General features: G+C 38.0%; 1 protein-coding gene across 3 annotated transcripts in view; it reads left to right on the top strand.

The window, feature by feature from the left end:
* Positions 1-643: 643 nt before the first annotated feature.
* ZFC3H1 (zinc finger C3H1-type containing) overlaps positions 644-24,675 on the top strand; it is a 41,702-nt gene continuing 17,670 nt past the window's right edge. For 2 of the 3 annotated variants that reach the window (XM_032687756.1, XM_032687759.1), the window contains exons 1-19: positions 644-1,265; positions 6,037-6,456; positions 9,073-9,137; positions 9,400-9,598; positions 9,790-10,016; positions 11,617-11,740; positions 13,332-13,429; positions 14,400-14,603; positions 15,327-15,491; positions 17,076-17,213; positions 17,606-17,724; positions 18,054-18,200; positions 19,289-19,463; positions 19,682-19,813; positions 20,508-21,056; positions 21,140-21,249; positions 22,465-22,596; positions 23,587-23,708; positions 24,257-24,358. In XM_032687756.1, the coding sequence (XP_032543647.1) occupies positions 680-1,265; positions 6,037-6,456; positions 9,073-9,137; positions 9,400-9,598; positions 9,790-10,016; positions 11,617-11,740; positions 13,332-13,429; positions 14,400-14,603; positions 15,327-15,491; positions 17,076-17,213; positions 17,606-17,724; positions 18,054-18,200; positions 19,289-19,463; positions 19,682-19,813; positions 20,508-21,056; positions 21,140-21,249; positions 22,465-22,596; positions 23,587-23,708; positions 24,257-24,358 (3,814 nt within the window). In that variant the 5' untranslated portion in view covers positions 644-679. The remainder of the gene's footprint in view (positions 1,266-6,036; positions 6,457-9,072; positions 9,138-9,399; positions 9,599-9,789; positions 10,017-11,616; positions 11,741-13,331; positions 13,430-14,399; positions 14,604-15,326; positions 15,492-17,075; positions 17,214-17,605; positions 17,725-18,053; positions 18,201-19,288; positions 19,464-19,681; positions 19,814-20,507; positions 21,057-21,139; positions 21,250-22,464; positions 22,597-23,586; positions 23,709-24,256; positions 24,359-24,675) is intronic. The other variant, XM_032687757.1, reaches the window with a different exon arrangement.

The following is a 24,675-nucleotide window of genomic DNA, read 5'->3' as shown; positions in this document are numbered from 1 at the left end:
TGAGTTTCCAAGCAGTTATGGGTCTGGACAGCTTTGCAGAAAACTCCTTCTTAAAAATTCTAACAGCAGTTTAGCTGCTGCGAGGGTGCGGGGGGGGGGGGGGTGTGGGGTGGTGTGTTAATGTCTGAACATCGGCTGTTTTCTCTTTTTTAGAAGCCTGGGTTCTGTTTGGGGGAGGGGGGCAGGAGGGCAAGGGCCCCACCAAACGAGAAAGGGTAAACAGCACCCTCAATGAGCACCCAGGAGACCCCAAGCCCCGAAACACCGTGGTTGGCGTAGCCCGGACGGCGCTAAGGGGAGCTGCCATTGACACTCTTGCGGCCGCCATGTGACACAAGCCTCCTCACTCAGCGTGGTGCCCTTCAACAAGATGGCGGCCTCCCCCTTGCCTCCTCTACCAAGATGGCGGGCCGTACCCCCATTGGCGCTCGCACCGTGCCGCCGCCACGCTATAGGCTGAGCCTTTGGCTTTCCCCGCTCCCCACCTCTCACAGCCTTGCCGTGCTAGGGGAGAACTACATCACCCAGGATGCCCCGCGCTAGGGGAGTTGCCCCACCCCTTTTCTTACGCAGCACGGCGCTGTCCCCCCGGGCCGGAGGAACGGGGCGTGGTCTCGCGAGAGCCGGCGCGGGCCGGCGGGGGGGGCGCAGGGCGCGCCCAGACCGTTGTCGTGGGCTCATGGCGGCCGCGGAGGCGGCGACCGCGCCCGACCCCAGCGGGCTCTCCCCGAAGGAGGAAGGGGAGCTGGAAGACGGCGAGATCAGCGACGATGACAACAACGGCTTCGGGCCCTGCGGCGGCGGCTCCCAGTCCGGCGGCAACCGCGGCGGCGGCAGCGGCAGCAGCAGCAGGCCATACTCGAGGCGCCGTCCGCCCCCCGGGCTCCACGGGAGCGGCTCCGTGTCCTCCTCCCCCGGGCGGCCCTTCCCGCGATCACGGCACCAGCCCCCGCCCGACACGGGCCACGGGCACGGCCACGGCGGGTACCGGCCCAAGGACTCGTTCCGCTCCCACCCGCCTGCGCCGCGGATGCCGCCGGGCTCTCACTCGGAGCCGGGCCCCCGGCTCTCCTTCTGGGAGCGCAGCCACAACGCCCTGGACCGGTTCCGCTTCCGAGGCCGGCCGTACCGGGGCGGCGGGCGCTGGGGCCGGAGCCGAGACGGCAGCGACCGGCCAAGCAACCCTCCGGGAAGGCCGCCCGGAGGGGGTGGCGGCGCCGGGTTCAGTAGCAGCCAGGGCTGGAGGGAGCCCTCGCCTCGGAAATGTATCCTTGAGACCTGGGGGGAAGCGGGGGCGGGGAGACCGAGCTGCTGCGGTGGGCCTGGGTGTGGCGGTGCCGCGCTACGTGGCCGAATGCTCTGGGAAGGGGACGCGTTTCCCTCCTGCTCTGGGAGGGGGACTCCCGCAGCGATAACGGAGAGGGAGGTTCCCGTGCCAATCCCGGGGCTTGGCTGGGGCAGCCAGCCCTGCTTCTCAAGGCTGCTGGGAATCCGGATTACCGCCGTGACCTGGCTTGCGACTTGGCCGATCGGTCCCGTGTAGGGAAAAAGAAAAAGCGTAGCCTGGGAGGAAGCCTTTGTCGATTGGATCCCGGGCGGTTCCTTTTCTAGCCCGAAGTTCAGATATTGTGAAGCGGGGTCAGTCTTTGGTGTGGCACTTTTAATGTGTATGATTAGTGTCACAGTTGTAAAGCTAAAACCCTGAGCTTGTTAATTTCCTATATTGGGAAATGAAGGATCTACTGGTGTTTTTTTTTTCATTTTTGCTTCCTGCCTTTCAGAGGCTGTTACATGTAGGTTTAGCTTTAATCAGTATTAGCTAAGTTGAACTGGGTCTGCACTCGCGAAATGTGTTTTATATGGGTGTTCAAAGGAAAGCCATAGTCACCATTCCTTGTAGGATGTTCTCCACTGACTATTCTTAGAGTTGTGTAGGAATAGAGTTCTGATATTTTGTCCTTTTATGAATGAAAATGTTGGGAAAAGCTCCCCAAATTTTTTTCTTTTTTACTATAGGAAGAAACAGAAAAAAGTGATGCTGAGTGTAGCTTAGGGCAACCTGGTTACTTGATGTAACTTCATTGTTGCCTGACTGAAAATGTAAACAAGTGTACAAACCACTCAGAGAGATGCTGGTTAAATCCTATTCTCCAGAATTTTGCAGTGTTTTATTGTCCTCCATACCAATAGTCACAGGATATGTGCTTGCTTGACTATGCTGGTTGATCCTGGCAGCAGGAGTTTTCCCGACTTGTGGCAGCACTTAAGGCTTTAAAAGCTACTCCTTGGATCCTTCTATTCTTTCAGATACAAGATTATTTATCCATGTAACTTTTTCATTTGTTTAAATGTGGATGGACTATGTGAACTAGTGATAGAGATGCTTTTATTTAATCTTGCCTGGTACAGTTACAGCATTACTGAAGTCTTCGTTGGAACTCTTCATTTAAGGATGCTATCTTGAGCGGCAGCAAGTGAAGAACTGACTTGCCAAGTTTGCACAGTAAGATAATTCTAGTGCTGAAAACAGATTTTAAGGCTTGTAATTTGTGATGTTGCTCTGAGTAGCTGAAGATGGTTACTTTCTGCCTAAAGAGTAATTTTCAGATAATTTTCAGGGCAAATGTATCTCTTGTCCTAAACAGACCCTGCAATGTTTGTTAATACTGATACAGAGTCTCCTTCTCACTTTTAATGAGAAGAACTTTTAGAAACTACTAATTCCATTTTCAAACTGAAAGTAGAAAATGAGGAAGTTTGAAGTATTTTTATTCCCGATACTTAAGATGCACTCTTCTGTTTAAACGTGGTAGAGAATGTTCTAATATTCTTGCTCTTTAATAAGTAAATATTCAGTTTATGGATCACATAGTTAAAGAAGGCCTATGATTTTCTCTTGATACAGGTTCTTTTCTGTATTTTTCATATCTTTGCCACCTAAAGGAGTCAATATTAAGAATTCCTAAATATTAAGGTACCTCTGTGTTGCTAATATTAATGGAGTAGGGATGTAGTTTATTGGAATGTGATTTCAGAAGAGACTTTCATATCAGCTGGTACAGGGAGGCTTGTGGCCTGGAATTGTATTTGAAGTCCCCCAGGAAAGTAAAATGTTTTAAGAGGCTGAGTCCTGGTTTTGGCTGGGAAAGAGTTAATTTTCTTAGTAGCTGGTATAGTGCTATGTTTTCGATTTAGTACCAGAATAATGTTGGTAACACAGTGATGTTTTAGTTTTTGCTGAGTAGTGCCTACACTAAGTCAAGGGCTTCAGTGTCCTGTGATCTTCCAGCAAGGAGATGTAGAAGAATCTGGTAGTGAGCAAAACTGAGACCCAAACTTGGCCAAAGTCATATTCCATACCACAGAATGTCATTGCGAGTGTATGAACTGGCTGGGAGCCGCTGGGGGACGGACTGGGCATCTGTCAGTGGGTAGCGAGCAGTTGTATTGTGTATCACCTGCCTTTCTTGGGCTTTATTCTGCTTTCTCTTTTTGTTATCTTTCTTTTAATTATAATTTTACCTGGTTTCTATTATTAAACCATTCTTTTTTCAACCCACTTTACCTCAACCCACATTAGCTTTTTCTGAGTCCCCAGTATGGAGGGGAGAGTGAGAGAGTGGCTGCATGGTAGTGAGTTGCCGGCTGGGATTAAACCAAAATAGTCTGGTAAGACAGAAATTGCTTACTTGCTTTATCCTTGGAACTAGTGCTTTGCACAGTGTTTTGTAGGAATATATATGTAAGTGGAGTAAAGGACACAGTGGAACACTTAAAGAATTATTAGCTTTTAATAGGCTTTTCTCTTTTAATTCCTTTAACATGAAGCTGTTAGATAATCATTCTGCAGTAATTCTTGCATGGAGAATTGTGGAATTTGAGTCTGAAATATGGAACCAAAATGGGACTTTCTATTTCCATTGAATTGTGAACTCTTAACAGTGTACATTTTTCTTTGTTTCTAACCCCCCAGTTTCCCAGTTTCTTCAGTTAGTCCTTTTTTTTGGTTGTAGGATGATGTTTCTCTTGAGTTGATTGAAGCACAATTGTTTTAATATATATATGCTTCTCTGCCTTTCACAGCACTCCATGGAGTCTTGCATTCTGTGTGTAGAACCACATATAAAAATTTTCTACATATGCAAACCACAGAATTTCTGGTTAGCATCATTGTGGGAGCTTTAATGATTGTATTATCCTGAGCACAGAAACCATCACAAAATTTTGTCTTATTACCCAACTCTAGATGACTTTAGAAGCTATTGAAGGATTTGAATATCAAATAGTAGTTACTTATTTTTATAAATTATATTGTCACTTAATTAGCTTCTGAATTTCCTGTGACTCACAAAATCACTAATATAACTGGCCTTTTGAAAGTAGAAGTGTGTTGGAAGTGAATTTGGCAAATATGCTTATTGCATAATTTGGTGTTATACTGCACACAGCTTTTAGTATTTGCAGCCAAATTATAGATTGTTTGATTGCTTTCTGGATTTGATATCTTTGGTAGTTTATCCTTTTTGGGCTGACACATGAGAAAGTATCGTATAACAAAACGTTTGCTGGTATTACGGAAGTTGGTTTTGTAGGATACATATCAAGATTCTTCATACTTATGTTAGAACTTAACATAGTGAAACATCCAAGTAGTTTGATGCATGTTATGAGCAGAAGACAAATACAAAGTTCATTTCCTCAGAATTCAGTATGTCTGATGTGGGAACAAGCTGAGTCAGTCTGCACCTGCATTTAGTTAATTGGAACCAAATTGGATCGACCTTGGCTAAGTGTTTTGACAGAGAAAATGCTGTGTTTCTCAAAGTGGAAAACCACTTGACGGTCTGCATGTTTTTCTCATGGTGGGACACAGCCACCACATGATGCAAGTGTAAATGTGTGGAATCAAAACACTAGTTTGGGATGATCCTGGGAATTCTGTTTAACTAAAAGACAAGACCAAGTTCTGCTTATAGAAGAATATAAATAAAAGGGAAACGCTGAAAAAGATCTGTGGAGAAATCCCGGAATCAAATTCTGTGTGTGTGTGCAGCCTCATTTCTTCAGCACCCATATTTGCCATATCTGACACCTATTTTAGCTTTCAGTTTTAGTCCATTTATTGTTTTAAGGGATGATGTTGATAAAAAAGCGTTTTGCGTAACTGGGTCTGAGTCAGCTGTTATCACAGTGAGGTTGATACTGAAAGTTGATTGAGTCAAACCTGGCTTGGTGTCCTAAAAGATTTCCTCTGGAGCATGATTATTTTTCAAGTGTCAGGTTAAGGTGAGAGGAATTGAACCTCTAATATTGAGAACTTTTATTCTTGATACAGTTGCCTAAGAATATTTCCATCACCTTTGTTTGACAGCATGTTGTTAAGAAAGTCTATCCCTTGGGCATGCGTGGGCAATCTTTTCTGAGTAATTAGTAATTCCCAATCCTCTCTAGCGTTTTTGAATATTTTGACTGCAAGTCTCTAGTCACTTTTTTTAAAGTTCCCTGCAGTTGTTGATTGATTCTTCTGTGCTTTTGCTGAGCTAGATTTACTGCAGTGTGTAATTGTGCTATGGCCAGATGTAGCATTTTATGAAAGGATAAAATGAATAAGAATGAATTTAACTAGTCTTCTTCAGAATGTCAGATGGGGAATCAATATTTGAGTTACGAACACTTGAAGTCTGACTGTGTGATAGGGAACAATCTCAGCATTACAGCTGTTGTTTCTGGGAGGATGGTGTGAACAAAAGAGAAGACTTTTCAGCAATTCATTACCTTCTTGTCTTAAGTAAGATACTTGAAATTGTTGGTTTGAGAAAACGTTTATTTAAGCTGTCAATATGTAATAATGGTTATATGTTTTTCATGCTGTTTGTATTTATAAAGGATATTTTTCAAGCTAGCCTTAAGGTAAAACAAAAATGTAATAGAATGATCTTAATTTACATTTGTCTTAATTTAGTCTTCAGTGGTACTATCGCCACTGTGTTAAGGTTATACATGTTCTTGTCTTAAATTTCTTGACCAGTAATTCAGCCAAAACTTTTGGAAGGTCCCCATCTAGAAAGCAGAACTACTCTTCTAAAAATGAAAGCTCTGTGGAAGAAAGTTTTGAGGATCTGCTCTTGAAGTATAAGCAGATACAATTAGAACTTGAGCACATTAATAAAGATGAAAGACTGGCTTTGAGCAACAGGGAAGAAAATGAACAACAAGATGATGATAAAACAGTGGACACTGAGGACCAAAAAACTGTAGAAAATGACAGTATTAAAACGGATGCTGTAAAAGAAGTACCTCCCGAGGAGAAAAATCCGGTTATGGGCTTTCAGGCATTTGAACTGAAACCTCTCAGACAAAAGCTACCTACTCCAGCTGAGAGGAGCAGATTAAAAAAAGGCAAAGAAGGAATGAAACAGTCCTTGCAAAAATCTGAAGTTACAGAATCTGGCCAAGGTAAATACTTGTAAAGTTGTTTTAGCTTGTAAAGTTCTATTTGCTTGCTATTATTATCATAGTATTTATTAGGTGTTGGGGAAAATTTTACTTTATGAAAATGTTAAAATTTCTAAGTTAAAGGTTTAATGTACTTTTGTGTTTTGTAATTCCTTCAATTACATAAACATGCTTGGTAGCATGTTTTTCTTTTTTTTTTGTTTTAAATAATGTATTTTCTTTGATAGTTTGGCAGAAAGCATGAGGACAAGACTTGAAGGTTTTAATTGCTGTTCACGGTAGAAATGGTTGACTTTTCACTGCAAGTTTTACTTCTGCTTTTCCCTTGTTCTTTCTTGCAGAAGCAAAATGTGATTAATTTTTAGCTGAAAAGAGAACATTTAGAGACTTCTTTTTCTGCATTTCATCTTTGTTTGCTTTCTTTAGTCTTTATAAGATATTTTCACCAGGATTATTTTGATCATTATTGATATCCACGAGTAGTGAAGAAATCATAGGCCAGGAGTAGAAAAGGTTTGTGTAAGAAATGCAGCCAAAGGGTAGAATAAGTGTCTTGTCAAAGATAGTTCTGGACTGCAGACCAAAGAGTGTAATTGCTCAGATGCATTAAGCAGTTCATGAGAAACAAGTGGTTGTGTCCAGCTGACCTGTGGTAAAAGTCCTTGAGCTTACTACTAAGTCTGCAGCAAAATACGACAGCTGACTTCAGCTCCCTACTCTAAGGCTTCATGTAGTTCTAATAAGTGTTTGCTCTCGTTGAGGGTGGTGCTTGTGGATATCACTTGTCATCTGATGTTAAGTAATTTGTCAGTGTGTGTCAACTGCCAATTTGAGTGGGAAGAGACACAGCGAATGAGTGGATTAAGAGCACTGGTGTGTAATTAGGAATGTGAAGAACAGTAGGACTAGAGCACTGAAAGTCAGAATGACTTATGTGTAACTTCAGAATGAGAATTTAGAAGACAGAACCAATAAAGCAAAGAAGAGAAAACTGATAATTAGTAATCAAACCCCCTTATTCTAGGTAATTGTTCCCTCTTGTGTGTTTCCTATTAATAAAAAGAAAAAATAGTTCTGGTATTCTTTAAGAGGTAATATAGTTTTTATTGGCAGACATGAAAAAAACCAATGAATTTTTGCCATAGAAGAAGAACTAGTAGCCTACGGGAAGACAACATAACAGGGCAGGCAGGAGTAAAACAGCTATTTAAAAAGCAAAACAGAAAAAAATCCAACTTCAAAATGTAACAGTACTGAAATTGAGAATACAGTTCATACAATAGTGAAAATAGATGCTATAGTATATATAGATAATATATATGCTATATATATTATATACTATCTTATATGTATATTATATAGATACTTTAATAGATGCATATTAAGAGCGTTTAATTTTTGCATGCCGCTCAAATGCATGACATGTGAACGATCTGAAAGCAGAGAGATTATGTATGAGTGCCTGTTTATGGCAGTCTAATACAGCCTTCCAAGGAAAAACTCATCTGATTTGAGTTTTTGCAAATTCACATATATCAAGTGAATGTATGCTATATGATTATGCATGTTTTGGGAAATCAGCAAAATTTGATTTTCCTGTTATATTTAAATGGTGTACTGGATGTTTCTACAGACCTGTAGCATTTTTTAAGTTTCATTTTTGTTTAGGTGTAATGTCTTGATATGTTTTAAACAGTGCCTTTCTGAGTGTGCCTTTCATAAAATGTTAGGAAGAGTAAAAGCTGTACAGACTGCAAATTTATTTTCTACCAATTTGTATTATGGGAAGCAATCTCTCTTTGAAGAAAGACTGATATAGGAGAAGAACACCAAACGTCCCTAAATGTGTACTTCCTTCCTCTTGTGCATAAAACGTATATATCTGTGGTTAAATAAAAATTATGTAATTATGTATTTGCCATCAATTATATTAATAATTATTGGCTATAATAATTATGTAACACTACAATATATACAGCATTATGTATGTTACATATAAACCAGTATGTTAATATATGTGTACATACATTACAATAATCAGATGGTTATATTGTGGGGAGTCAAACAAATTAATATGTCAATATCTAAATGTTTAGTGGGATATCATTACTGTTTACTTTTCATTTATATAGGATAACCTTTTTCTGTTTCCATTTGGTGTGAAATGGAGCAAGTGTGTTCTTACTGCAGCTTTGGGCCCTTATATTTAATTCTGCAAAAGAAAGACCGGTTACTCAAAATAGCTGCCAGTGGAATATGAGATAGTCAGGACAGCAGCTGATACAAGATGGTAGTATAAAACAGATGGCAAATCCATTTCTCTCTGCTTCTTGGGGAAGTACCTACCAACCTTAAGGCAGAGAATTATTAAGAAATGACAAATACTGCCTTGAGCTTATGGTGTTATGATGATGTGGATTTCATCAGACATGCCCAGTTTATGGGAATGTTTGTTAATGTGATCTTACATGTACATCTGCTATTCTGTTTTAGACTGTGTATCAATTATACTCATAAAATAGGTATCTATAGATTAAATTTTGCATATCATTTTAATGTGGCTTTGCCTCTTGAGAAACAGCTTGCTCAAAAGTGTGGTATTTTTATTTTTGAAAGGTACAGAAGACAAAGAACAAACATCAGTGCAAAAGCTTAGCAGTTCGGATGTTACATCTGAAAAGGTAATGAAGTATTCCTCCATAGGTGAGGCATGATTGCATTGTGTGATACCCTGATGCCTTTTTCCAAATGGCAGTCTAGAAATGTCCCAGTAATAGAAGCAGTTAATTTTTAACAAATGACACTTATTAGTAAAGCAGGATTTTTAAGCCTTCTTTTGATAAGAACATTTGGGAAAGACTTCAAAAGACCTTGTAAAGAAAAAACTATTAAATGATGTTTCTTGACTTTTTATCTTGTCCTTTCTTCTGTTTTCTTCTCAAGAAGCTGCTTGATGATGAGGAGGAGATGTCTGAGTTGCAACTTAGACTTCTTGCACTTCAGTCTGCTAGTAAAAAATGGCAGCAAAAAGAACAACAGGTGATGAAGGAAAGCAAAGAAAAATTAACAAAAATGAAAAGTGTAACACAGAAAGTCAAAGCCAGTACAAAAGCACATTCGACGAAAAAACCTAGTGCCACAGGTAATAAGTTTGATGTTGCTGATATGGCTGTCAGTGGCATGGCCTCAAAATACCCCCTATTTCTTGAAACCTTGAGCAATGAGCCTTTAGTTGTTTTAAACCCCCATACATCTACTCAAAACTCTTGAATCTAGGATTAGGTGGAACCAATTAGATAAGGTGGAGTTAATCATGTATCTTTTTATTTAAAGGCAAGCAAGCTGTGAGGAAACAACAGACAAAGACATCAAAGAAGATACAGCAGCAAAAGGAGCTAGACAGGCGTCAGAAAGAGGAAGATCAGAGGAAACAAGAAGAAGAAGAGGAGAGAAGAAAGAGAGAAGAAGAAATCAGAAAAATTAGAGACCTCTCAAATCAAGAAGAACAGTACAATCGATTTATGAAGCTAGTTGGAGGAAAGAGGAGATCAAGAAGCAGGGTAACGAATTTTGTTATATAGTGTTCAGGTGTTACATTTAGGATTCAGGAATGATTTCTGTCTTACCCTACCTGATTCTATGTGTCACCATCCCATCTATGTCCTCCCCCTTTTTTCTATCTGCTGTCCCTACCCCCAGAATAACCAAACCAGAACAACAAAAGAAAAGCTCCAAATATTTCAGTATTTACAGTGTTTTAATCCCATGCTAGATGGGCATTCCCTTTAGGTTTGGAAAATCAGTTTTGTATGAGTTGTACATTTGCAAGTCAATGGTAGAGCATGATTCTCCTAGAGACACTTTGGATGTTGTGATCAAGGAGCAGTCTGTAATTTAACACTAACTGATCCATGAAACTTTGTCTCTCTTCTCTTGGATTGCAGGATTTTTTTCTCCACATTTTCAAACTTTTTCTGTCTATACTTCAGTGGCCTGCTTCTTTTGAAATGTCGTTTGAGGGTTTGGTTTCTTTGTAGTGTTTTTTAATAGTAGTATTTCAGTTATTTTGTCAGGGCATAACGTATGCTCAGACACAAAAGATAATTAATTACTTTAGGCCTGCTACAGGATGACAGACTTCTGTGAAATTTATGAAGTAATAGAGTTACTGCAGTGGTCCTAATGCTGCACTTGTAGGCTGTTCTCATTCTTTCATTTTGAGATTAGCAAAAGGCACTTGATTAACTAATGTTCTGTCTCTAAAACATTGGTACATTACAGAAAAAATGACTGTTTCTTCAGCATTCTTTCAGCATGGAAGCAGTGCAGCTGCAGTAGCTTGATGCTTGAAGTGCTTGGAGCTACTGATGCTGTAAGGAGAAATGAAACAGCATCTAAGAGAATTGGGACTCCCTGTTTGACGTCATGATATAGAAGAGTCTTTTATTATAAATATATAATTATAATAATACCGAGTGGAAAATTGAGACTAAAAATGTTTGACTGTAAACAGTAGGAATTCTAAAAGCTACCCAAGTGTCTCCTGTATGCCTCTGAAAGATAGAAGTTGAGGAATCTATGAAGTCATACTTAGGCGTTCTGCATATATTTGGTGCTGAACATTGATTGGCATCCATATAGTGTTAGGAGTTCTTTAAATAATCTAATTTATGAGTTGGCAGTTTCTGGGCTTGTCTCAGAGTGGTACATGGCTCCTTGTGGGACAGTAAAAAGATTCTCTACCTGAGAATTGTTTTTAGGAAGTGTAGCTCAAGTGTTTTTGGTAGTTGCCATGACAGATTAACAGAAATAATAAAACATTTAATTCTCTTGCAGCGTTTCAGAAATATATAACCTTGCCAGTTTACCAAATATATAATTACCTAATAGGTATTTAAAAATTTCTTCTGTCTATCATAACCCCCTCTCCCCATCATCCTGGAAGAGATCTAGTTTTAAAACTGTTAATTTGTCCAGTCACTACCTGTGATAGATTTGATTAAAAGGTTTGTTCTTTTTGTACAAGAAAAATAAATTGTATTTATAAAGCAATAAAAGACAAAATTGTAAGGGCCTTTTTCCAAAATATACTTCTTAGTGGTTTGTTCTGACATAATAATGTAAGACCAGCTAAATAAAGTACTTTCTTTGTGTATTTAGTCTTCAGATACGGATTTGAGGTGGTCTTTGGATAAGCAGTCTACAGAGAGCGCAGGAGGCATATATCAGTACGATAATTATGATGAAGTTGCTATGGATACAGATAGTGAAACTAACTCACCAGGTAAGACTGATTTACAGTTTTCTTCTGGAGTGATTGGTGAGAATAGGTTAAAAGCAGGAAATAAGCCATTCTTTTAGAAAGAAGGTATTTGAGGTGTCTCAGTTCTAGAACTAACATTTTAAGGTGAGCTGATTCTGTTTTGTTTTAACGTTGACTCTTTCCATCTCTGCTGGAGTGGTATTTTTTAAGGTCTGCAGGGTGTAGTGCTGTTAGGTTTTATTCTTGTGTGCTCCCAAGCAGCTGTTGCAGGAAGTGAAGTTCCAGGCTCTTGACTGGATAGACAGCAACTTTGCAAGAAAGGGTGGGGAGGGTGTTCTGGTGAACATTGAGTGACATATGGGTCGGCACTATGGCTTTGGGTGATAGAGGCCAACTGTCACCTGCACTGTAGCACTGTGACTGTGAAGGGTTGGAGGGGGGCTGTTAAACACAGACTGTGGCAGCTTTCTGGTTTCACAGCAGGAGAAAGAGAGCGACATCCTAGAAAGAGCCTAGCAAAGGACCTTTTTGACTAAGTGAAACTGTTTCAGGCCTGTTTTTCATAGAGTTCATTGTGAGACTGGAACATTTGGCTGATGGGAAGAAGACCGGGAGAGCTGATTTTGTGTTAAGAAGGCGTGGGAAAGCTTTTGCTCCTGTCTTCAACTACTTAGTGGGCAGTTACAGAGAAGGCAGAGCCAGACTCTACAGTGGAGTGGGCAACAGAAGGACTAAGAGCAACACTTAAATTGTAACAAAATAACTTCGGGTTAGATATAAGGGAAAACTGCACAGAAGATGGTCACATACTAGAACAGGTTTACTGGAAGTGTTGAGGAATCTCCATCCTCAAATATACTTGGAACTTGACAAGTCCCTTAGCAGTCTGACTTTGGGGGCAACCCTTGTGCTGGGACATATATCTCTTCCAGAAGTCTCTTTCAGCCTAAATCGTTTATTGACTCTTGAGTTTGAGATGCATTTTAAGGTTTCCGTGTTCCATCTCAACATATGGAGTATTGAGAAAATGTCACTAAGCATACTACTTGATTGACTACTTTTATTCTCTTGCTTTACATCTTCCACCTTTTTTTTCCTTTTTATTTCTTTCTTCTTTCTTGTTAGCCTTCCCTATATGTTACTTTGCTAAAGTACCACACCTGCTACTTTGTGAGCTAAATGAATCTTTTCTTGATAAAGTATCTCAAACTCTAGTTTTTTGTTTCAGAATTTATCAGCTGTGCGTTTTGGTCTGCTTCTGTCCTAGTTTGTATTGTGTTGTATTTTTGGTGGCCAGTAATCAGGAGACTGAAATAGCTTGTTTTAAAGGGTAAATTCTTGCAAATTAAATCCAATATGAGGGCTAAGTCATTACCTTAGCAGTACTATTTGGCTGTACTTACATATTGTGTGTAAAATAGAAAAAGTTCTTTTTATGTACATATATGTAAGAAATAAATGCACTGTACTGTGTCTGGTGTTACCTTTGAAATTGGTGCATAGTGAAAACATTTGTCTCTTGCTACATTAAATCAGTTGAAGTATAAGCATGAGTTGCTGTTTAGTAAATACCTGTCAGATTTCTTACACTCAGTATTTTTTTTAATTACAGCTTCTTCCCCAGTGCAGCCTCCTTACTTTGAATGTCCAGTAGGATATTTTCCACCTCCAGTACCACCAATTTCTTTGCCACTACCACCTCCAATTCCAGTAAGTAACCTTGAAAGGAGTATGCTTTTGAAAATGTTGATAATTCTCATTTTACATCTGATTTATAATGCTAAAGTTAAGATTAACTTTAGATTCTGTTTTTGATACAGTTCTCAATTTGATGACTCCCTTGAACTGTCTGGTAGACTTCCAGTTGCTTTTTTAAAACTTCTTTTTAATCTATTTTTTGGCTGATCCAATTCTTGTTTAATGTAAGTTTTCCCTATTGAATTAAATTTTTCTTTTTGTTGTTAGAAGCTGTACTTTTTCACACAGAAAGCAAAAGTTGTCTGAAGTACATAAGGAAAAAGAATGAATTGGAACTGTTAGCATAAGACGACTTTACCTCTTATCTCTAGGCCATATGTGTAGATAAGCTTGTTCTCTGACTTTTTGCCTAGAGGGGGGGAAAACCCAAAACTATGGCTCATCAGTCTTTGTTCAAACTTTGTGCTTTTTGACTGTACGTTGTCTGTCTTCTCACCCACAGAGTCCACGTGGAAATAGAATTAGTGTGGGGGTTTTTTCCCCACCAATTTTCTTTGCTGAATGATTGTTACTCTTCTTAGTAAAGCAGTAGACAGTTGCCATTCCCTCTCATGACAGCTTCTGAATTTTTGACCAAGGGAAACTAATTTTGTGAGCTAAGACAAATTCATAAAACTGTTTAAAGACTGCTGGTTAACTGTATTTGTGTGGCTAGACTCTCTCTGGTTCAGAAGTCTTATTTAGTTTGTATGTCTCCACAGCTTCCACTATCCAGATGTAACCTTGTTGTTTTCATTAACTTGTGTGAGTAATTACTAATTGTTTAGTGGCAGCCTTTGTGATCTAAATGCAGTTTGAATTTTAATTAAACTGTCACAGTTTGTTACTTTTAAACCATGAAACAATTTAAGTCTCAACCTCTGTTAAGTAATCATAAAGCAGTAGTAATTTTTATGTTTCAAACCCTTGTTTTACTTCCCAGCCTGTACCGTCTTTGAGCCATCTCTACATGGAGGGTATTCCTTGTGTTTCTCTTGAGACGCCTCCACCTCTTCCCCCCCTTCCCCCTGAAGAACCTGAACAGCCACCAAAACCTCCATTTGCTGATGAGGAAGAGGAAGAAGAGATGCTCCTAAGAGAAGAATTACTCAAGTCTCTAGCCAACAAACGTGCTTTCAGAGCTGAGGTACTTCTTTGGTTTTTGAATGTAAGCCTCTAGATGGCAGTCTTAACCAAAACTTAAATGTGACTTGCTGATTGAGGATTACAGGGGTTTTATGCTGCCTTTCTCATCACTTTAAAAAAGAAATCAACAAAAATGTCTCTGAATTTCCATCACCCTCTGACCCCTAAAAGAAACTGAAACAAAAGCTACCCTGGAACATCCTTTGAATTGTAAATTTTAGCTTGCTGTTTATTTCTGAAGAAATTATGAAACTTCAAGGTGCTGAAAATTGAGTAAGTTCAGGCGAATGGGCATTTTCTGCTAGAAAATGTTTATTATTTATCAACTGCTCATTAGAAAGCAAGACAAGTAAGTTTATTTTAGACTTCTAGCAAGAGGAGTTAGGAGAAGCTAGCTGGTTTTGGGGGCTTTTTTGTTGTTTTGGGGATTTTTTTTTGGAGTGAGAAGCAAAGTTTGTGGTTTTGAAAGTATACATTGGTTTTGACCGTATTAAAAGGTTGTGATCTTTTGCAACTGACCTGTGAATAACTGGCATGCTCTTGTGTGCCTTTTTGATATTACTGCAGAATTGCAATGTTTGTCTGATACATTTGGGTAGTCTGCCTAAATCCCAATTTCTAATTCCAAGGCATATATGAAAGAATCTCATTTATACTGACATCTTTTTAAATAGCTGTGTTTGGTGTGTATTTTTAAGACGGTATTTTTGATTTACTTTTTTAGGAAACATCAAGTAACAGTGGTCCACCTTCCCCTCCTGTTCCAGATAACTTACAGTCTGTGCCAAGAAGCAATCTGTCTGCTGTCAGTATTAATACTGTGTCTCAGCCACGGGTGCAAAATACAAAGTTTGTTAGAGTACCAAGGCTTCCACGAGCGGTGATCACAGTAAGGAAATACTGGTGCTTTCTACTAATAAGACTGTGAGTTGAAGGTGACCTCACTTCAGGTGAACAGCAAGTTCAGACTTAGGTGTTCTAGTGATACGACACAGAAAAGTGGAGCTTTAGTTAAATGTTTGAATTATTAACAACTTAGGTAATCCGTATGCTCTTCTGGAAAGAATTTGACACTGAAGCAAGAATTTATAGCCTAAGAGAGCATCAAAACACACCAGCATGCAGTGAACTAAAAGATCGTAAATACAGTTCTCTTACGTTCTTTTCCGGATTAGCACAGACACTGTTGCCAAAGGAGACGTAGTCTTGCTCTTTCTCGTGCTCCTGGCTATCTTTGCTCTTTGTCCTACTCCCTTCTTTGAAAGTGGGGTCTGGAGCATCAGTGCCACTCCTTAATTATTTAACGTGCAAAACTGGTTAGAAAACTAACCTTTTGTGGGTAAAAGTACTTTCCCTCTAAGGGGAGTTGAGTTTTTTCAGTGAGCAGTGTGTGCATCAGTGTTAGCATGTCTGAGTGTTGTGGATGGATGAGAATATTTGTGAGGAGTGGACCAGTGCCTTGTTCTCTCTTCTTGCACCAACATAAACTGAGATTTCACCTACCTGTCCTATTGTCGTGCAAAAATGATGCAACTCTACTACATTCAGAAGTAGTAAATATGACTCATATTTTAAGAATTGTCCAGAAAGAGAATATCAAAAAGAACTGAATGTGGAAATTGAATATTTTTCATTTTAACAAGCAGGGTTTTTTTGATGGGGTAATGTTTTATAAACCACTTAGAGCTTTGAAGAGGTTCTGTCCTGAGGTAAAGGTTAAATGTATAACTAAAGTCATCCAGACCTACAGTGGGAGATATGAGAAGAGCAGTCCTGGGAATGTGAAATAAGTTCCTTTTTTCCAACCTGTAATTCCAGAGCGTTTGAGGTTAATCTAAATTATCTGCTTGTTTCTGCATCTTTCTTTGTGCTGGAACTGGCAGTTATCTGAACTTCAGCGAATGTTTTAAGTTAGTGATTTTGGCAAAAAGTGATTAATTTTGTTTCATCTGTTCTTTACATACTATTGCTGTTCTGCCAGTTAAACTGTCTCACTGTAAGGTCAGCTAAGAACAGCTGTGGGACAAGAGGCATCACAACTGTGTAGCAGAGAGATGAGGGAGTTTTGGTATGTCTGCCACGTTTCTAATGCAGATTTGATTGATTGTTACCTCTCAGTTATTTGAGAAAATTTCTTGCAAATGACAGATGATAACTTTAATTACAGTTGAAATAATTCAACAAGTATAGGAGTTAGAAATTTGAGATATGTATGCGATGACCATGGGAGATGTAAGTATGCTGCAGATACTTGGGAATAGGTTTGGTACTTTCATCTTAGTGCCAAAAATACGTACAGTATTACTTTCTTGTAGTGGAGATGTACAAAAGCTTATTTTTTTTCTTATGTGGAATTTATGTGCCATAACAAAAGGAGTTAACCTCCTTTTTGTTTTCTAGTAAATATGTCCTCAGTTATACCTGTGCCTCTAACTTTTTCTTCTTTCTATAAAACTTTACATTCTCCCAACAGCTTCCAAAACACAAGTCTGTTGTGGTTACCTTAAATGACTCAGATGATAGCGAGTCTGATGGAGAGCCATCTAACTCAACTAGCAGTGTGTTTGGAGGACTAGAATCTATGATAAAGGAAGCAAGGAGAAATGTTGAGGTAAACACTATCAGCATTTTAATAAGTTTATTTGGTAATGATTTTGCTTTGTAATTTGGTCAAGAAATACTAGATTACATCAGAAATGGGCAAGAGTGAATATGTTACTTGTGTCTGGACAATTACGTTGTAATTTGGATTGCACAAGCTAATCAAAATAATTTTTTGTTGGATGGCATCCTGAAGGTAGAATTTGTAATATATTTTGGTTTGATTTTTTTTTTTTTTTCCAATTAAAATTCAATGCATCCTTAAGCAAAAAGTATGGCCTGAAAGATCTTACTAGCCTTGCACAGTTTTAAGTTTGTGCTGAAATACCTCTTAAAAATGCTGGTCGGTAGCTGTATTTTAAACCAGTGTGACTGGTATTGACTTGAATCTCATTGTAACAGGCATCAAAAATCAAAGCCCCTCCAAAATCGGAAAAAGAAAATGATCCAATGAGAACTCCAGAGGCTCTACCAGAAGATAAGAAGATAGAATACAGACTTTTAAAAGAAGAGATTGCCAGGTACAACTGAGTTTAATTGTTAATGTAAAATGTGTATTATTGGTAGCCCTTTACTAGTTTACGTTTGTAATTGGAAGGAAAATTTGAGTTTGAAAACCTTCAGGTTTTTCTCTCATGCAGTTTTTAGTAGGACAACATAGAAGTCTAAAGAAAATCCTTGGTTATGAACTGACTTACAGTAGCTGATTGCAGTTGTGGAAAGTACTTTTTCTTTTAACTTTAAATCTTGTTCTGCTACTCTTTTTGAAGATTTTAAAGTTATTGGGAGTACATATCAAAATGAGTGTTGAAGCTACTGAAAATCTTTGCTTTTAACATTTCTGTTTCAGTCGTGAGAAGCAGCGCTTAATTAAGTCTGATCCACTGAGGAACAATTCATCCCCTGCAAATTCTGATGGTGAAGTTGATGGAATTGGGAGAATAGCAGTAGTGACAAAACAAGTCACAGAAGCAGAAGCAAAGCTGAAGAAAAACAGGTATGTATTTCACTGTCATAAGTCCTACCTTCTTTACTTAGCAGGATGGAAATAGTAAGTAATGTTTTTTAATGTCTAGCGTTTCAAGTACAGCAAACGATCAGTTTCCTGTTGTCTTAAGCTATTCAGCCTTTAATTCTATTGCTGTGCAAAAGGAATTGTGTGGTAGTGCCAGTGTGGCGTTTGGTAACTTTTAAGTGTGGTTTGTCATTCTGACTGTTTTCAGCTGTGTTCAGTGGTTAGAATATGATCTGTGCCACCTAATAACTATGAAATATGAAAATATGAGTGTTCTTTTCACTATTGGTACACTTTGAAGTTAGTGAGTTATGCTTGAGATATATATACATATATATACATATACATGTGTATATATGTTTATATGAATGTTTCTGCGGAATAGGTATGCTGTTTGAATCTTTCCCTGTGTGGCTTTTCTCTTTTAGCATGCCTCTTCCATGTTTCCCACCCTTATTTCAAGTTACTGTGGAAAAGTATAAGTGCTTTGCATCCTGTTCTCAGCTTCTCTTGCCACTGGATTATTTCTATGTGGTCTTGTGAACAAACTGATTCGTGGTCAGTCATCAATTGAAGGACAGTCTTCCCTCCTACCTTTATCCACAGCCATCTACTCAAGTGTTTTTCTTGCTTCCTTTAATGCATTTAATGCTTTTTGTATTTATCTACTATTGTGGCATAATATTATGGTTTCTAATCTGCTCATGTGCGTATGCGTCCTAAGGAGGAACCGGGTTGTTACTTAACAGAAAGCAAGAACCATGTGTGTTTTGGGTGTCATAATATTAAAAACAGTATTAAAGATACATACATACATTCCTTCCCTTGTCATTGTAACTAGACTGTTTTCATCTGCATTATACTGGCATGCTGAACTTGGGATGCTGAAACCTGCTGTATGTACTAACAGTATTTATTATGGATGTTAAGACTGGAGAAACTTCAGTTGTTGTTTGTTGATGTGTGAGGAGAGCTGTGTTTTTAAATAAGTGGGGTTTCAGAGGAGCAATGATAGCTGTGAGCAGCTCCCCTTTGGAAAAAATCTTATTATGTGCCTTTTCTACTTCTAGAATGCTGTTGATGAAGGATGAATCTGTCTTGAAAAACTTATTGCAACAGCAGGCCAAGAAGAGAGAGAATGTTCGAATTGCTGAAAATAAAATTAACAAACTGGCTGAACAGCTACAAGCAACAGAGAAGATCCTGAATGCTAATAAGGCGTTTCTCAAGAGGCTTCAGGAACATGTAACTTGCACTCTGAAATGTTTCTGTTTCCTAGAATTGGAAACCTTGAAATGGGAAGCCTGATTTTTGGAGGCAGTAGGCTTTCTTAGAATTAACCGTTAATTCCCATGTAGTTATATTATATCTCATTGGTTCATCTAATTGTATTTTATTATGTGGTCATATCTGTAAATTTGCACCTTACTGAAGTATTTTGTTTATTTATTTGTTTTTTTAAGATTCATAAAGTTCAACAGCGAGTTACAGTAAAAAAAGCTCTGGCACTGAAATATGGAGAAGAACTTGCTCGAGCAAAAGCAGTAGCAAGTAAGGAAATTGGGAAACGAAAGCTAGAGCAAGATCATCTTGGAGTAAGTCAATGTGCTCTTAAATCAAACTGTACTTGAAAAAGAGTAGCAATTTTGATTGAGAAAGTTCAAATGGAATTTCAGGAAAACATTTCAAAAGCACTGCAGGGAATCTTCCTAATGGTTGTGTGCATTTTTGAGGATTCAACAAAAAAGGCATTAATGAGTTGAGAAAGAAAACTGTTCAAAGCCTACATTTCTATGGTAGGGGAATGCTGTGCATAGATAAATAAGAGGAGCTATGTTCCTGTGAAGGAAGGCAGGAAGTACTTTGCTGTCTATAGGCATCAATGATTTTGTTAAAACTGTCAAGCGAAGTTGCTGAAGAGGGGCTCTGATATTGATTTGAAAACAAAATGCGGAAAAACAAGGCTAAAATATTTTTGTAAATTTTTGTGTTTGCACTCCCAACATCACTGTATGTACTTGCTTTATAGCTCACCTTTTAAGTGTGGCCAAAACTTCTGTTTAAGCCTGTACATTATGTAAGCTAACTTTTATCGCAAAACCTGGAAACCTGCCAGTTGAATTGTGACAAACTCTTTTGTGGTTTTTATGCTGTTTGTTGAAATCTTCAGGCAAGACTTTTTACAATATGTTTTTATAAATTCTGAATTAAACATTTTGCCTATTTTTTACTTCCTGTCAATAATCAGTAGATTAGAAAATGAAATAAAAGTAATTTTTTTCTTTTCAGCCAAGCAAAATGTTGAAATTGGAGACCTCCCCTGCATCAAGTCCGAAAAAGCATTCAGCAGAATTGATCGCACTAGAGAAAAAACGACTTCAACAACTAGAGTATGAATATGCTCTTAAAATTCAGAAATTGAAGGAAGCCCGTGCACTTCAAACCAAGGAACAATCAAATGCTACACCTCATGCAGAAGAGGAATCTGAATTTACATTACCTCAGCCATCACTTCATGACCTTACACAGGACAAGTTGACTTTGGACAGTGAAGAAAATTACTTTGATGATGAAGTTCTGTCTAATTCAAACCGAGAACGAAGGAGATCTTTCAGAGAATCTAATTCTTTCACTAAACCAAATCTTAAACACATGGACACTCCAAAGCAAGAAACTATAAACAAAGTTTCTAAAAAGGCTTCAGAGGAGCCTGAGCTCTTCCTTGGGTTGAATATTGATGAACTGAAAAAACTTTATGCTAAAGCTGACAGCTTGAAAGAGCTGCTGCTGACAAGTACTGCCTCTATAGTACCTAAGGAAGATCTGTTGTGTGGTCAGGTAAGTGTTTTACAACTAAACATGAAGCTTGTCTTTATTAGGTGGTGTTGCAACTACTGTGTATCTGTTTATCTGTTTCCTAGGAAATTTCAGTGGATGTGGATTTTCTTACATCTCAAAGTAAACAAACTGAAGTGAAACCATTTCCATTTGGACCATATCGTAGTCCTCTTCTAGTATTTAAATCCTACAGGTATGAAGACTGTAGCTCTTTGACTTGTGTCTGTTTTCTTGTTCAGGTATTCATCACTGCTCTTTCCTAGATAACCAGGCATGTACAGAAAGATTAGGCATAGTGACAAACTTGACTATCCTTAAACAATTTTGTCTATTTTATGGAATCTAATGATTTTAGTCACGTTTTCTGGTATGTACGAGTCCCTTGTTTTTGTGCAGTATGCTGCTTTTACATTGCATTGCATGCTGCTTGATATAACTAAATTAAAAATAATAGTTAAACATTTGAAAACAGGGTTTTTATATCCAATATGAATATGTAAATCCAAGAAGCATATTTCAGTTATGCAGTCTCTGAACTTGGCTAGGATTTACATTGTCTGAGTCGAGATTTATCCAGTCATCTATTTTTGGATTCCTGCTCAGTGGAAAAAGGCATGAGCACAGTGATTCATCCTGACTTGACATTAACACCTGCAAGTGTAATCAATTTGGCACATCTGTTTTTTGACTAAAGAGAATTTTGTTCCTACACATCAAATTTGAGAAAACTAAAGTCTGGAATTTACAATGGAGCAGTTGAATCCTACCGTATGCTTCAGGTTTTTTATTTCTGTGCTCTTAATTAGAGAAAGATGGAGGATGCCATCTTTACATGAGTCTTCTTTTTAACTTCGTGTAGGTTATTACTTCAATTTCTGAAGGAACTAGAAATCCCAAAGTTGACGTAGTCAAACTTTAGCTAAAGATCTAAAATAAGCTCAACTGCTCAACTCAGACTGGGTTTTGTTTGTTTACACATTGTAAAATCTGTTCACTGTTTCTTCAGGTTAATCTTTAACAATTCTCTTTACATTTTCGTTTGATGTCGATCTTAGGCTGCCTAGAGTGTGAGATTTTCTAGAAACTACTGAAATGCAGTTTCAGTTGTTTGCTTTCCGTACTGGGTCATTACTACATTTCCTGTTTTTGTATGAATGAAGTTCTGCACCTAAAGAAGAGAATACTAGAGCAGAACTTATTTAGATTGAGAAGTACTGTGGGGTTCTCTTCCTCTTCCACTTTTTCTTTACCTTCTTCTTAACTTGTAGGTTAATGATGCTTTTGATTAGTAGGATGGTTTTGGAAATAATGAGATTTAATACAGAGAAACTGAGCTTTAATTATTTTTTTAGAGAACTGATGTCTTGCCTTGTACACTTGATCACAATAATGTGCTGTTTCATTTTAGGTTTAGTCCGTATTTTCGAACCAAGGAAAAACTGTACCTCAGTTCAATAACGTATAGCAATATGATTGAGCCAAAACAGTGTTTCTGCCGTTTTGATTTAACAGGCACATGTAATGATGATGACTGTCAGTGGTGAGTTCTCTTTAATTTTCTTAATTTCAACTATACTTCTCTTCTTGATTTCTGACTGTCTGAAATAAGCATGGTTTTCATTTCTTTGAAAGATCTGGATATATGATCGTATGCACGAGTTCTGGGCAAGGTTATTTTTTGATACCCTATTGCAGATACTTAGTTAGAAGGGGAAAAAAACCCCTTTTATCTAAACCATGAAGAAAAAGGAGGCTCTTTAGATGTATATTTAGAAAAGTAGTATGGCCTATTAGAGAACATTTCATCTTTTGGTTACCTAGTAATTCAAATGGGACTGGTCTCACTTCACAGCTTCATAGCTTCAGGCCATCATAGAACCTTAGGAAGTGGTTGATACTGTTAAGCACACTAGAGAAGAAAAGCATACACCAAGTACATAATTAAAAAAATAATACTATCGTAGTAGAGTAATTCTAGTTTTCTGGGAAAATACTGGCTAAATTTGTTTCTTGGAAGACTGGAGTTAAATTGTATTTTAAAAATCACTTGTTTAACAGTGTTGTGCACTTAAAAATGGATATGAATTGGTTAGGATTAAACTCAATTTGGAAACTTAAAATTGCTGGAAAAATATAATAGGAGTGAACTTTAACTCTTCTGGATCAGCTTTTAGCTGTTGTCATCAAACCATCATTTGATTCTTCTAAATAAAAAGTGATATCTAATTCTTGTAACTACCTTATTTGAACTGTGAAGTTCTACATACTGTGGTTTTGTGTTATTGCAAAATGAGTGTATAGACATGTATTTTAAAGAGTAAGTGAAATAATGGGGACTAGGATTAAGTTCCTGATGCAAACTTAAGTTTAGAGAAGGCCTAGACATATTTAACCAAAATGTCAAAGCAAACTGTAGTGTTTTCTGTGGGTATCATTTTCTTTATGCCTCACCTAACTGTGCACTAAAACAAACTTTCTTAATAATTTGTTGCTATGATTAATGTATTAATTGCTTATTTGTTTATTTTAGGCAGCACATGAAAGATTGCACTCTCAACCGCAAGCAGCTGTTTCAGGATATTCTGTCTTACAATTTAGAACTGATTGGCTGCTCAGAAAAAAGCACCGATGAGGAGATCAGCACTGCCACAGGTTTTTAAGAGTCTTTTGTTCACTTTGGTATCCAAAGATTTCGCTTCTGAAGGAAATGGCTTTCATTAAAAGCCCTGAGCACAAGGATTTTGATGTGAAGCAATATATAAGTTACAGCTATGTGAAACAGTAGGTTTCTTCAATTGTCCAGTTCAGTCCTTTGTAGTGGTTAATTAACCTTGGTATCTCTACAAAAAGAAGAAAAAATCATTGAGGAATATTTCACTCAATAAAGTATTGCTGGGATTCAGGGGACTGGGGAGGAATGAACATGGAATCTTTCCCTCTTTCCTTCCTCAGTTTTGTAACTACTGGACTGATCTGTTTCAGTGGAGCTGGAATTTCGTAACAATGCCTTTGCCATATAGGCAAGTTGCCAAAGAGAATTTAGTTATTTTTTCATTTCTTTGTGCTAGTGTGTTAAATTACCATACCTCTTGAAGCAGTCACATTTTATGAATTTAGCCTATATTGTGCTGAATTGCTGTTAAATTACTTGAATGTTTTCATTTATATATTTACCTAAGCTACAAATATTCTTGTTTCAGAAAAATATGTTGAAAAACTTTTTGGTATAAACAGAGACCGTATGTCAGTGGATCAGATGGCTGTTCTTCTGGCCAGCAATGTCAATGAGAGTAAAAGTCACAGTAAGTAACTTGGTAGATGAAATACAATATATATAAACTTCTTAAAACTATGTAAGTACCTTGGTGATTTGGTAAACCAAGAATATTTTTTTTGTTGCTTAGTTTACCTCAGTATTATAAATACTGATTATGGTAAGTTAAAGGCAGCAAAGTTTGTTTTAAGGCAATAATGTAATAGTTTTGGAGTGCAATTTGTAGAAATCACTTATGCCCTTGATCACAATAAGTTTTAAATAAGTAGTATTGAAATGTATACACTTGTGTTGTACTCATAGAATCTTTTTATCTAAAATCTAAATCTAAAACTGTTTTATTCT

This window comes from Chiroxiphia lanceolata, chromosome 5, assembly GCF_009829145.1.
Source record: "Chiroxiphia lanceolata isolate bChiLan1 chromosome 5, bChiLan1.pri, whole genome shotgun sequence".
Lineage (NCBI taxonomy): Eukaryota > Metazoa > Chordata > Aves > Passeriformes > Pipridae > Chiroxiphia > Chiroxiphia lanceolata.
The sequence above is the reverse complement of the archived record's forward strand: the minus strand, read 5'-3'. Positions and strand labels throughout refer to the sequence as shown.